The following is a 14,838-nucleotide window of genomic DNA, read 5'->3' as shown; positions in this document are numbered from 1 at the left end:
GGCATTCTTTGAATTTTGGAAAGAATCTTAGATCATGTTAACCATTGGGCAGAGTTTATTCAGGTTTGTAAATTCAGTTTAGAGGTCATAATTTCACAAAAAAGAGAAGGCAGTTGTTTGGCCAGTGGCCAAAAACTGTAACTCCATGCTGTTTATATGCATATACATAGAGTCTAGAAGACTAGGCTCTTCTCATTATTGTATAGAATGTTAAACCTTTCCATACTTTTAAAAAATATGGAATCCACCAGAACCCTGCAAAAGGTTAAAAGGAGGCAGAAAGCTGGAAGAAAATGTAGCAAGGCATCGTACCTGTAGGTGCTAGGGTTTGGTGTCAGCACCTTAGCTAGTTTCAACATCAAGAAATTTCATCCCCTTAATACAGAAGCTGTGATTTCTTTTTCAGGAAGTGTACTGGATATTTATAATTTGCCAGTCAGTTGAACTGTTATATTTATTTGCTGCTGAGAATATAGGGTTTGGTTTGTTTAAATAGAATGGGGGAACTGACAATCCGATTGTCCATTTTAACACTTACTCCCATTTAGGGTTTTTGATGTGTGTGTTTATTCATCAAGGAGAGGCGAATGACCCCCAGCCCACCAAAGAAGGAAATGAAATAGAGAGAGGAAAACATTAAAGTTCTAAAGTAATTATCTAAGCCAGTTAAACACACTTGAGGGAGACCCAGTACGTTCCCCTCTGTAATATCCAGCTCAGCGACTCAGGATCGACGGAGACATCATATACATAGTTAGGAAAGAGTCCCCCACCAGGAATTCCACAGTATTTGTCCTTTTTCCTCTTCCTACCCTACTCCCTCGATCTGTACGGTCATACTTGAGCAAAGAGAGTATTACGGGCAGTAGTTTCAAAACTGATCTCTATACGTTCAATGTAGTTTTTTTTATTGGTTCATATTTCCAATGGTTCGTGTCTCTTATATCCATATGTAGGATATATAAAAGAATATAATAGAGAAAAATTACAAATTTGAAGTAAATTGGTAATAATTTTCTTAATTCTTTTCTGCACTGCCCTTTCTGTTAGCTTTTAATAGCGCCTTTTGTTAATTTCACCTTTCACTTTCCTAGTGATAGACTTTCGGAATGACATTATAAATATTTTATGAAATTAAAACTTATTTGAGGACTTGGAGATACTAACTTTATTGTATCATTACATTACTAAAATTAATTTGGTATTAAATATGTTGAAACCTCATTCTGAACTATTAATAGTTTTCTCAAACGGACTAATGTTGTTATGGTGCTCCCAAATATACTATTGTAAATGATAAGCTTTTCCCTGTTTCCACTATCTTCATAATATACCACACAAACTCTTTTCTTCTCCCAACTCACATGAATTATAGGCAAGCTGAGAATGATACATCAGAAATTCTCAGATTCTCAAATTCTATCTTATCTTTTATAGAAAGGCAGCTTTTCAAAATTGAGGGGTTTTTGTGGGGCTAACATGTAATATATTAAAGATTTGCTAAAGAAGTTTAAACTATTCAATAGTATGTTCAACTTTTACAGGAAATGCATTAGCTTTACATGTAAAATGCATTACTATATAACTTGTAAGTTTTATAGTTTAATGCCTACGCACCCCTACTTTAAAAGAAAATAATTGCCCTTTTAAAAACTGCCATTAAGAGAAATGCTCAAAAAATACCCCAAGTCTGCCTAGCAGTTTTAACCTGCATTTTATTTAACTTGGCATTTTACGAAGATTCTACATTGCTGTAGCATACTTTTAGCTTAGAATGTTGAGCCAAGGGGATATTAAGTTGCCGGAAGGGACTCTTGAGTACAAATAGAAAGTATTTGTATGCTAAATATCTATTGAGGGACAAACTGGTTTTACTTTGCATATAAATTTTTAAAGTTAAAAATTTTGGAAGGTGCTATGTTTTGCAGGTTACTTAAATGAGGCAGTATTGAGGTCATTGTATACTTGTCTAACCTGGGTTTTTAAAAATATATATTCAAGTAATTCAGATATTAGATCTTATTTTAAAATACCGTTAAAATAGCTGTAGTATGTACTGTTAAGGTTTATTGCCATATCTTTTTGTCTAAACCGGGAAAGAACGATGTCCTTTTATTGTATGTGATTACCAAACCTACCTCCCTCTCTCTAGTAGGATCTTTTCTTATTCGTGTTCCTTCAACACCATAATTGCCTACAGAAACCAATTCTTTTCCAGAGATGCTGTTTCTTCTTAGACCTTTTCTGCTGTAAATTGCTTAGCTAGTGGCTGACTAGAGTATTGAACTTTAGTGTTCTTACTAAGCATGATCTCCATTCTGGACTACCTCTCTTTTATTTTAGTAATTTGACCTACCTTTCCCATGTGTTTGAGGATTCCATTCCATAATGGAATTCCCTTCTATAAGGAGAGAATAAGTAACAGGCTCAGGCTGTTGTAACAGAATACCATAGACTGGGCAGCTTAAACAACAGAAACTTATTTCTCATAGTTCTAGAGGCTGGAAATCCAAGATCAAGGTCCCTTGGGGTTTAGTTTCTTTTTTTTTCTTTAATCATTCATTTACTTTTGGCTGTGCTGGGTCTTTGTTGCTTTGTGGGCTTCTCCTTGCGGTGGCTTCTCGTTGTGGCTCGTGGGCTCTAGGGCATGCAGGCTTCCAGTAGTTGCGGCTCCTTGGCTTTAGAACACAGGCTGAATAATTGCTGCGCATAGGGTTAATTGCTTTGCCGCATGTGCGATCTTCCTGGATCAGGGGTCGAACCTGTGTCTCCTGCATTGGCAGTCAGATTCTTTACCAGGGGAGCCTCGGGTTTAGTTTCTGTAGCTTTCTTCCTAGTTTGTAGATGGTCATCTTCTCACATCCTCATGTGACTTTTCTCTGTGCTGCCACAAAGAGGTGGTGGGGTTGGGAGGAGAGATCTCTTTCTTCCTACTCAAAAAGCCACTAGATTTCATCAAGAGGGCTCCAGTCTCATTACCTAAGCTAACGCTTAACTTACAGAGTCCCCTTCTCCAAATACCATCACACTGGGGGGTTAGGGCTTAGACATACACAATTTGGGAGGAACACAAAGCCTTCAATCCATAATAGAATATATACTTTTACTCAGTGGGATTTGAGAAAAGGTACTTAGAGTTGCTGAATTATCTTTCCCCTAGAAATATGTCACTTTGTTTTGAGATCCAAGATACTGGAATAAATACTGAATTACAATATGGAATATGTAAATATATTTACTGATGACTATGGAAGATTTACGTGTATCTGCATATACTCAGTTATAGTTCCTTCCCTTGACCTTTCCTCTTAAACAGCTAGGATCCAGCTGTTTGTTTTAACTAGTCCTCCTGACATTTGGGGGTTTTTTCCTGTAAACTTTACAGTTCAGACTGAATGAAGCTTGCCTGTCCTTTTGTATTACAAGATCTTATGGGGCATGTGTATGTGTGTGCTTAGTCGCTCAGTGTTATCTGACTCTGTAACCCCATGGAACCCGCCAGGCTTCTCTGTCCATGGGATTCTCCAGGCAAGAACACTGGTGTGGGTAGCCATTCCCTTCTCCAGGGGATCTTCCTGATCCAAGGATCAGACTGGTCTCCTGCATTGCAGGCAGAGTCTTTACCATATAAGCCTCTAGGGAAGCCCATACTTGGCATGTTTTATAGAGGAATAAAAGCTTGTTTAACTGGCACATACATGTATTTTATTTTCTTTAGTAACTGTTTCGTAATATTGATTACTGCCATTGTATAAACATCTGATTACCAAAAATTATAAAACAAATGTAATTATGTGTGAACAATCTAGTTGTCTCAAAATTATATATTTATAATAGAATTTCTATAAATTCACTTTTCAAATAATAAGTATCCCCATACCACAATTTCAAGTAAAAATTGAAACAAGTATTTTTGCTGGCAATTCTAATAAGCATTTCACCGTTTTATCAGATTATTTAAAATTATACCAGTTTACTGTTTAGTAGCTTCATACATGTGTAAGAAATTAACAGCAAATGTTAAGGCAGCAAATGTTAGTAATCTGAAAAAAGTAAGTTACCTCTTTCTGTGTTCTGTGATATAATTGAATTTGAATTTTTTCATATTTATGGACACACCTATATGGCCAGTTTCTTATTCTGCTTTATGTAACTGAATTGAGATAACTGAACTATGGTTTGACTTTATTGTTGCAAAGCTTTTGAATCTATTTCCTGTCCTTATAATGAAACTATTTAATCCCCTGGAACATTATCTTACCTTTTTTTCTTATTTTCATTAAAATTAGAAATATTTGTGACTGAAGCTACACTAAATGAGGAAATTTCAGAGAATTTAGTGTATTTTAGAGAACTCTCCCACAAATTTTAGAAAAGTTCATCTTCAGTGGTTTCTGTGTATTATCTATGGAGAAGTAAATGGCAACCCACTCCAGTATTCTTGCCTAGAGAATCCCCTGGACAGAGGAGTTAGTGGGCTGCTGTCCATAGGGTTGCACAGAGTCGGACACAACTGAAGCGACTTAGCATGTATGCATGCATTGGAGAAGGAAATGGCAACCCACTCCAGTATTGCCTGGAGCATCCGAGAGACAGAGAAGCCTGGTTGGACTGCCGTCTATGGGGTCACACAGAGTCGGACACGACTGAAGCGACTTAGCAGCAGCAGCATGTATTATCTAATGCCTAATTTACATTAAATATCTGCAACAAGTAGGGGTTGCGTTTCATTTTTAAATAACTAATATAATCTTAAGGTCAAGTAGAATATAAACATACTTAGTTTTTTAATCTGTGAACATTTGTTTTTCTTTATGACACTGAGACTATAGATAATGGCGTAATAGACTTTTATACCTCTGTTATCTTGCCTTACAATGAAATATACTTTCAGAGTAAATTTCAGAATTGTTGATTTTTTGAGACAAAGGATTTTTTTTAATTTTAGAAGATAAATCATTATGAGACAGTGCTAATGAAAAGCAGAAATATTTAAGTATAATATTCAGAAATGATCCCTATTCCATGTTGTATATAGATTTATAATGGTTATACATTTAGGCCAAGGCAGTCTGTGTTTACTTAATAGTTCTTCAAAAATATTATAAAATGGGCATTTCTAGAACTTTTCACTGAAATTTGGTTATGTTCTTGTCTTAATAGTATTTATATTGACAAAGAGGTGTGTGTAATGGGTGGTTTTGTTTGTTTTGGTGTCTTTTAAATGTTCTAAAAATTGTATATATTGAGACATGAAAATATCAGAATTTTTAGATTAATGAATGTTAAAGTAAATTCCTTTAGGATTTGCCTAGGTGTGCTCTGATGACTAAGGATCTAAATCACAGCTAGTCACATAATTTTTGTTTTAAGAGTCTCTTTAAAATTGTAGTGGAATTTATCCAAAGTGATTGGTCTGATTGTACGTGTGTGTTTGTGTATTCCAAATGTTGTAAGGTCTCTGAATAATCAGTAGTTTTGTGTTTTACCTTTCTTCCTCTTTTATCTATTGTGAAATATCTTCATTTATTTTGTATTAGTAAATTATTCCCTCATAAATTAAAATTTGAACGTATCAGAAATAAAACTTAAGCTCATTTTGTGTTATAAGTCAGTTTCAGACTACCTTGCAGTCATTTTTAGTTTAGACATTATAAAAATAGATTTCTTATAGTACAGAGATTTTCATGTGGAGGTTGGTTTCTTGAAATAGGCTTTTGCCTTATCTCTTTCTTATCTTTCAGGCATTGAAAAGAGCACTTCGATCTTTTAACTCAGTGGTACTTTATAATACACTATTCTTTCCATCACTGTTAAAAAAAAAAATTGGTGCATGAGTAAAAACATCTTTTTTATATCACCAATAGATTGAGCTTGTTATAGTCCCCTCTTTTCATTTTCAGGAAGAGGCAGAAATCCAGGCAGAACTTGAACGTTTGGAAAGAGTCAGAAATCTTCATATTCGAGAGCTCAAAAGAATAAATAATGAAGATAATTCACAGTAAGTCATTATTTGTATTTTACAGTATTACATGATAAAAGATTATCTCCCCTTGGAGATCATAAACACAGTATTTCCTTGTTGAGGGACTTCATCATAGAAATAAAGTCCTTCCCATGACTCGGAAGGCCTTGTATGATCCGGTCTCAGGCACCTCACCACCCCACCTCTCTCATTTTCCTCTCGCTTATATGTCATATATACACTGGCTCCCTTGATCACATGTCATTCCTATCTCAAGGCTCTTCTGTTCTCCATTTTCTCTGCCTGAAATATTCTTCCTCTGGACATATGAGTGGCTTACTTATTTCACTCCAGGTGGTCACTAGAAAGGCCACCCTGTCTAAAATATCAGTCCTGGCGTTACTCCATCACCTCTCTCAGTATCCTTACCTTGCTTTTTATTCTTGGCATTTATCAGTATTTGGAATTACATTTTTTTTCCAGTTCTTTTATCTGTTTCCTTCACTGGAATGTAAGCTACATGAGAGCAGGGATTTAGTTTTGTTCTTGCTATATCCCCCAAACCTAAACCTGTTTCTGGCGTATGGTAGGCACAGAATACATATTTGTTGACTAAATACCAAAGTTAGTGTTACAGTAGTGAAGAAGAAATCGTTTCAGCTAAAGGGATTTCATTAAACCGTGTATCCAGCATTGTGTAAAGAAGAAATAGAAGAGCAGTTTAAATTATAGTCTCTGTCCTTAATCCCTAATCAGATTTATTTAAACACTAAAGGAATTCAAAGAGAAAATGCCTATGGACAGGTGGGAGCTTTATGAGGAAGACAGAAATAAAGAAAGGCATTAATTGGATGTAGTCTGTGTAGAGGACAGGAAGGATGTCTTATTTACACTTTCAGATTTATATAATTTAAATCTTCATGACCTAAATGAGTGTCAGAATTGGAAGTGGCCTATTTCTGCCATGAAATATCTTGCTTAAAAGAAGGCCTGTTTATGAACATAATCATTCCAATATATAAGGTAAATGAAATAACATAGTTATGGAATATACTTAATTATACCAGATAAATTCTAATAAAGCAGATAAGTCAAAGCTAATTTATAGTTGACTGTTCTGAAAATTATGCCCAAGCTTGGTTGTGGATATAACTTAATCCACTTGATGAAAATTAAATGAATTGTTATATTTCCCTTTTTTTTTTTTTTTTTTTTTTGGCTACATGGCTTGTGGGATTCTAGTTCCCCAACTAGAGATTGAACATGGGCCACGGCAGTGAAAACACTGAGTCCTAACCACTGGACTACCAGGAAATTTCCTACATTTTGCTTTAAAACTAAACAGAAATCTCTAATAATTCTCAAGAAAAACTTAAATTGTCAAAGTTGTGTTGACATTGAATAAAATACCATGTATATTTTGTATCTGAGACTATAAAACTGTCATTGACTTTTCCCCCTCCCGTTTAAGAATCAAGAGTGTACATTTTGGAACCATGTTTTCTGTGAAACCCTGCCATGTATTAGCTGTTGACCCTGGACAGTTACTTAACCTTTCTGTGCAGTAGTGCCCTCATCTGTAAAATAGAGGTAGTAGCAGGGCCTACTTCAGAGGGTTAGTTAAGAACCAAATGAGATAATACATGTGAGTGCTTAGTGTGTAGCAGGTGTGATAAACCTTAAATAATTTTATTTGTGGTGGGTTTTTTTTTTTTTAAGCATTTCTTTTTTGATTGGGAATTAAAATTTTATTTGTAAAAGGCAAAGACTATAAAATTTAACCATGAATGAAAGTCAGCTTATAATTATTTTTAATCCTCTGTCAGTACTATAAAACTTAATTAAAACTCCCAGATAAAAGTATGTTTTCATAAGGGAAGTATTTCCTGATGAATAGATACAGGATTTTATAAAGCTCTTAGTAATACAGTAGTTGGTAGGTCTTTATCACAGTGCTATAATTGGTCATTGAACTTGAATATTCAGCTTAAGAGCTGAATGTTGGGCTTTGTGAACACCAAAGCGCTGAGATGGGTGATAGTCATGCAGGTAGAGAAAGAAGTATGGAATAGAATTCAGAATAGCAGGGAAGAGAGCCAGGAGTAGGGTAGAGCACAGCTGTGCTGTGGACAGGACCTTTTCGTGTGTGTTTTCATGTGCATGAGTGTTTTTTTCCCCACCCTTAAGGTTCAAAGATCACCCAACGTTAAATGAAAGATATTTATTGCTCCATCTGCTTGGTAGAGGTGGCTTTAGTGAAGTATATAAGGTAATGTACATATTTTTTTCTGTTCTTCACACTAATATAGCAAAGATATAGGAGTATGTGGTTAAGAAGTACATGTTTATTGTTTTTATGATTTTTTGACTGGGAAATTATGTCTTCTCATTGCAAAAAGAGTCTGTGATGGCTTATGTTATCTCGAGAGTCTATAAACTATCCTTGTGCCTTTGCAGACCCTCTGATATTTGGTAGCTGATTACCACTGACCAACCTGATACAAATAATAACAGCCATTAGAATCAAGATGGGCAGGTAGCCATTTAATATAGTACATATATGATAAGGTTATATCCCTTAAACATGTGTTACAAGTCCTTATATTTCCTGGATTTACCCTAATTTCTACCTATTTCAAGGCCAGTGTTTCTCAAATATATATGAATGCAGAAATTTTTATTCATCACATTTAATACTTTATACCTTTTTTTTTTTTTTTTTGCTCTGTATTGTCTTTCTGACCAACCTTTAAATACTGTGTTCCCAAATTTCTTTATCATTCTTAATCTCCTTTTCAAATATATCCCCCTCCTCTTCACTGAGTTATCACCTATTTGGTTTCAGATATAGATACATATGTATACATATGTATATATGTAGCTATCTACCCACACTTCTTTCTGAGCCCCATACCTGCAGATTTACATGACCTAATGTGGATGCTTCCTAAGTACTGCAAACTCACATGTGAAATAGAAGCTTATCTTCCTCTCCTCCCACACCTTCCTCCCTAAAAAAAAAAAAAAAAAAAAAACACCGCTCCCCACTTTAATACACAGCACTGCCTTTTATCTACCCAGTTCCTTCCCTGAAAAACTTGAATGAAGAATGAAAGCCGTTTTTCACTACATCTTTCCCCTAACCCCCTTCCTCCAGCATAACCAGTCTCTGGTGTATGTCATTACTAGTGTCATTAAGCTCTCTTAAATCCAGCAAGGACCCTTCTCTATCTCAGCTCAAAGCCTCATTGTCTCTTGTTTGCTTTGCTGCTCTAATCTCCTAGCCAATCACCTCTTGCTGGACATTGAGTTTCTCCAGTCCATTTGTGTGTATGCTGCAGCTAGAATGGCCTTGTTAGAAAATGCAGTCTGATCATCTCACTCCCCTGCCTTATAAGCCCCAGTGGCTTTCCCATTTACTCTTAGTTAGGATGAAGTCATAATGAAGGTAATAGTCTCACCTTAAACTTTAGTTCCTATTGAAGGCTTCCCTATTAATCTGCCTTTTATAAGCTCTTTGTAACACTTCGAGCTTCATTATGTATTGGTATAATCAGTGATTAAGACCTTAGGTTCTGAAGCCAAACAGGCTGAGTTTGAATCCTAATTCTGATTGCTGTTTACCAGCTGTCTAAACTTTGGCTTATTGCTTTATCATCCTGTCTTCATCTGGGACTGTTTAACAGTCCATGGGATCATTGTAATGATTAAATGAACTATCAGGTAAATCACATAGAATTTTGGTGTTGAGTAAATGTAAGCTTATCAAAGTGTTATTAGAAATCCTCTCTGTTCAAGAGACAACCTGTATCCAGTTCTGACTCTGGAGAAATGATGGGATTTGGATTCAGAGAACTAATTTCCGATCTTGGTTCAACCATGAACTAGTTTTTGTTTTGTTAACTTGGATAAGCATTAGTATCACCCATCAAGAGTGATTTGTGAGCCCTCTTCCAGTTCTTGTTTCTTTGATTCTAATGGTAGTTTATCTGGGCACTTAAGTGTTGAGTAGTCTTACCCAGGCCACAAGGTAGAAAAAAGAAGATCATAATAGCTCATGGTGGATCTAAATCACCATAGCTAGCACTGGCTTATCCTAAAAGTAGCCCAGTCTCTGTTGCTTCTAATAGCTTTCATGGCGGTCTTCCGCCACTGCCCAGTAGTATTTCCACTGTTTTTAGTCTCACAGATAGGGGCTAAAAGAGACTTTTCTCTTGAAGAAAATCTTACATAGAAATTAGAAAATGCAGATTGTTGGGGCCCTAATGTCTTAAATCCCTATTGTTGATTTAAATACTAATGACAGCTCCCTCTGACCCCTTCAAAGTCCTTTCTTTCTTGCCATGTCCCTTGGGAAACAAAGCAGCAGATTGTAAATCAAAAAATAGACTTTGTGGAAAATATTGAATCAGTTGCTTAGTGATTACCATCTTAGCTTTATGGGAAGGTATACTTTGAAAGATGTGTCTTACATTATAATCAGTATACACTAATGATAACTTTAGAATTTCATTTTTTACTTTTTTTTTCTTCTTACTGTGATTGCTTGTAAGTTCTTTAATAAACTTATTATGTTCTTTTTGCTTTCTCCTACCTGAACTTTTTTTCTTTTCTGTTGTTTAAAACTTAGCTAATGTCTATTGGGTATTTATTGTGAATCATGTATTATTCTAAACACTTTATATGTTTCACCCCATTTAATTCTCTTCAACAATCCAAACTTTGAGACTTTGTTAGCACAAAGTAACACATCTAATAATAAGTTTATCTGACTCCAAAGTGAATATTCTTAATTACTGCATCCTTTGTGATTTCAGATCTCATGCTTTTATAATTCTGTGACAAGCAGTTTACCCCCCCCTGCTTATTTTAAGGTTAAATTGATAGAGGGAGTGGAAGCTATGAACCTTCTTCTTAATAAATATGTAAGCTATTTAAGTGTTTTCTTAAAGGAGCACTTTTTGTATATAAGTTACAGTAGAACCTAAACTATTAAATTTTTCATGATATGCAGTGTTTTTTAGAAAAAAAGAAAAAGTCACCTGAAGCCTTAAAAAATATTGATCATTCGTTCTTAAGAAATAGGCTGATAATTTGAACAAACCAGTATAAAAACGTATCTTGAGATGAGATTAAGGAATAATTGCTGATATGGGATAATTATATATGGTTATGTTTAATTTTGTAATAAAAGTTTAGAACTTTAATAAACTAATTTTCAAACAAGTGGGGAAAAAACATGGAGTCTGTAGGAAAAGATAGAGGAAAAAGTTTACTTCATCCAATCCACCAAAAAAGTATTAAAGTCACCTGTTTTCCTGGCTGCTTACTGCTGCTGCTGGTATAGAGGAGAAGCTCTATGTTTTTTTTTTTTTTTTTTAAAAAAGCTTTATTGTTTAATCTTAATTCAGTATATTGGCATTTATAAAACTTGAACATGAAAATTCACATTAAGGTTTACTCTGATTTAACATCATGAAATTTGTATCTTGTTTCTGATAATAAATGTGCCACTGAACTATAATCTTAGCAGAGATGACTACCAAAAGTAGTATATTTTATAGTATAAAAGTGTATATTCTAGTTCCATATTACTGCAAAATTATTACCCCCCCAAAAAAGTGAGCTCTTCAGTTGGTCTTTGGTTCAAAGTCTTCTCTGTTCCTTTAATCCTAGGCTTTTGACCTTTATGAACAAAGATATGCTGCTGTGAAGATCCACCAGCTTAATAAAAGCTGGAGGGATGAGAAGAAGGAAAACTACCACAAGTAAATATTAATTCTTTGATTTTTATCAATTTTGAAAATACATTTAATGGCCATGGAGAATTAATACACTCTCCTTCTCGTAGACATGCCTGCAGAGAGTATAGAATACACAAAGAACTGGATCACCCCAGAATAGTTAAACTCTATGACTATTTCTCCTTGGATACAGATACGTAAGTGAATGTAAACAGACTTAGTTTTTAAGAAAAGACATGTTGGCATTTGCTTCCCCTATTCTGTAGTGATGATACAAATACTCATTTGTCCATTGTGACTCTGAAGTATTGGCTAATATTTTGTGTCTGATTTTTTTCTTTTCTCCATTGTAGGTTTTGTACAGTGTTAGAATACTGTGAAGGCAATGACTTGGATTTCTATCTGAAGCAACATAAGTTAATGTCAGAGAAAGAAGCTAGGTCTATTGTAATGCAAATTGTAAATGCACTAAGATATCTCAATGAAATAAAACCCCCTATTATACATTATGATCTTAAGCCAGGTAATTAATAAAATTTGTCTTAAGTTTTTAAGCTTTAAAGAATATAATTATCTGAAAATATGCTTTGTGATGTAGTTTTTAAGAGACAGTGGCATACTAATAGAACCTGAAGTGTTTTTAAAATAATATTGCTATATTTTGCAATTATATTTTAAATGTGTATTTTAATTAAAAATTTTACATATGTATACTAAATGTATTATTTATTTCCCCCAAATCAGCTTTCGTAGTAAACATAATGTTTTTCATCTTTGTATCATTAAATAAACTTTGTTTTAGGAAACATCCTCCTGGTAGATGGAACAGCATGTGGAGAAATAAAAATCACGGATTTTGGTCTGTCCAAGATCATGGATGATGATAGCTATGGTGTAGATGGAATGGATCTAACATCCCAGGGGGCAGGCACATACTGGTAAGTGTATTATTAAAAACACCAAAATTATCTAGGTCAGTGCCCAGTCTTTTCAAAGAGAGTTTATTTTCGTGTGCCTTTGAGAGTACTATGGTGTGATAAGGGTGGTGATACGAAGTCTCTGAGTTGAGACTACTGGCATCAGCCCTCTTTTCTCATCCTGCCTTAACTGTAAGTATCAGGAAACTGGAGGAAGAGAAATTTGGCATCAGTGACTACCAGCCAGAAATTCCTAATGTGAAGAATTTGTGAATCTTGTTCTGTAATGTTAGAGTGAGTGATGTTTATTTTGAATCAGTTCAGTTGCTTAGTTGTGTCTGACTCTTCGTGACCCCATGGACTGCAGCACGCCAAGCCTCCCTGTCCATCACCAACTCCTGGAATTTACTCAAACTCCTGTCCATTGAGTCGGTGATGCCATCCAACCATCTCATCCTCTGTCGTCCCCTTCTCCTCCTGCCCTCAATCTTTCCCAGCATCAGGGTCTTTTCCATTGAGTCAGCTCTTCTCATCAGGTGGCCAAAATATTGGAGTTTTAGCTTCAACATCAGTCTTTCCAGTGAACACTCAGGACTGATCTCCTTTAGGATGGACTGGTTGGATCTCCTTGCAGTCCAAGGGACTCTCAAGAGTCTTCTCTAGCACCACAGTTCAAAAGCATCAATTCTTCAGCGCTCAGCTTTCTTTATAGTCCAACTCTCACATCCATACATGACCACTGGAAAAACCATTGCCTTGACTAGATGGGCCTTTGTTGGCAAAGTAACACCTCTGCTTTCTAACATGCTGTCTAGGTTGGTCATAACTTTTCTTCCAAGGAGCAAGCGTCTTTTAATTTCATGGCTGCAGTCACCATCTGCAGTGATTTTGGAGGCCCCAAAAATAGTCTGCCACTGTTTCCCCATCTATTTGCCATGAAGTGATGGGGACTGGATGCCATGATCTTAGTTTTCTAAATGTTGAGCTTTAAGCCAACTTTTTCACTCTCCTCTTTCACTTTCATCAAGAGGCTCTTTAGTTCCTCTTCACTTTCTGCCATAAGGGTGGTGTCATCTGCGTATCTGAGGTTATTGAGATTTCTCCCAGCAATCTTGATTCCAGCTTGTGCTTCCTCCAGCCCAGCGTTTCTCATGATGTACTCAGCATAGAAGTTAAATAAGCAGGGTGACAGTATACAGCCTTGATGTACTCCTTTTCCTGTTTGGAACCAGTCTGTTGTTCCATGTCCAGTTCTAACTCTTGATTCCTGACCTGCATATAGGTTTCTGAAGAGGCAGGTCAGGTGGTCTGGTATTCCCATCTCTTTCAGAATTTTCCACAGTTTATTATGATCCACTCAGTCAAAGGCTTTGGCATAGTCGATAAAGCAGAAATAGATGTTTTTCTGGAACTCTCTTGCTTTTTCCATGATCCAGTGGATGTTGGCCATTTGATCTTTGGTTCCTCTGCCTTTTCTAAAACCAGCTTGAACATCTGGAAGTTCACAGTTCACATATTACTGAAGCCTGGCTTGGAGAATTTTGAGCATTACTTTACTATGAATAATAATACTTAATATAACATCTTAGCTATTAAAAGCAGTAAGTATTAAGCCCTCTCTGTACAGGTTTTGTGGTTACAGTTTTTGTTTGAGATGGATGTTTTGTTGATCATGAATGAGAAGAGAAATTTGGTACAATCTTGATCTTTTGGACATGAGTCTAAATGAATGCCATTCCTTCACAGTTACCTAGGTGTTGACAAAAATTACTTCATTGTGAATTTTCAAAAAAAATTTAGTTTTCAGAATGAATGAATTTAGCAAAAGGAGTGAAATCTTAATTGGAAGGGAGATAGCTGTACTCAGCCTCACTGAGCAGGATGGTGATTACAAACATACATGTGACTTTAGGGTTTCTAGAATATAGTTAGCCTGGGCAATAGAAAATGCTACAAGTTTGTATGCATTTTTACTTTTCAGAATAGGGATTAGTCATATCCATGTATTCATGTAAAGCCATTTTAGAGCTTTAAAATTATGCTTGTGGCATTTTTTTAGGAATATAATACAGTATGTCATAGATTTTTAAAATACATGTTTAAAGAAAATTATCATTCAAACCGGTAACTCCTTGAAGGTCGGAACCCTCAATCAGTAAGTAATCTTGAGTCTTTCTTCTTTTAGCAACAAGACTCCTTTTTTCACCACAGA

The 14,838-nt window shown here is 35.4% G+C and overlaps 1 protein-coding gene across 3 annotated transcripts in view; it reads left to right on the top strand.

Moving 5' to 3' along the window:
* Positions 1 to 14,838, top strand: part of TLK1 (tousled like kinase 1) — a 178,844-nt gene that overhangs the window by 157,311 nt on the left and 6,695 nt on the right. For all 3 annotated transcript variants that reach the window (XM_005887582.2, XM_070358322.1, XM_070358327.1), the window contains 6 exons: positions 5,904 to 6,001; positions 8,153 to 8,234; positions 11,642 to 11,733; positions 11,817 to 11,906; positions 12,063 to 12,232; positions 12,512 to 12,647. In XM_005887582.2, the coding sequence (XP_005887644.1) occupies positions 5,904 to 6,001; positions 8,153 to 8,234; positions 11,642 to 11,733; positions 11,817 to 11,906; positions 12,063 to 12,232; positions 12,512 to 12,647 (668 nt within the window). The remainder of the gene's footprint in view (positions 1 to 5,903; positions 6,002 to 8,152; positions 8,235 to 11,641; positions 11,734 to 11,816; positions 11,907 to 12,062; positions 12,233 to 12,511; positions 12,648 to 14,838) is intronic.

Source organism: Bos mutus, chromosome 2 (genome assembly GCF_027580195.1).
Source record: "Bos mutus isolate GX-2022 chromosome 2, NWIPB_WYAK_1.1, whole genome shotgun sequence".
Taxonomy (NCBI): domain Eukaryota; kingdom Metazoa; phylum Chordata; class Mammalia; order Artiodactyla; family Bovidae; genus Bos; species Bos mutus.
Note: the sequence above shows the minus strand (reverse complement) of the source record. Positions and strands in the feature narration are given on the sequence as shown.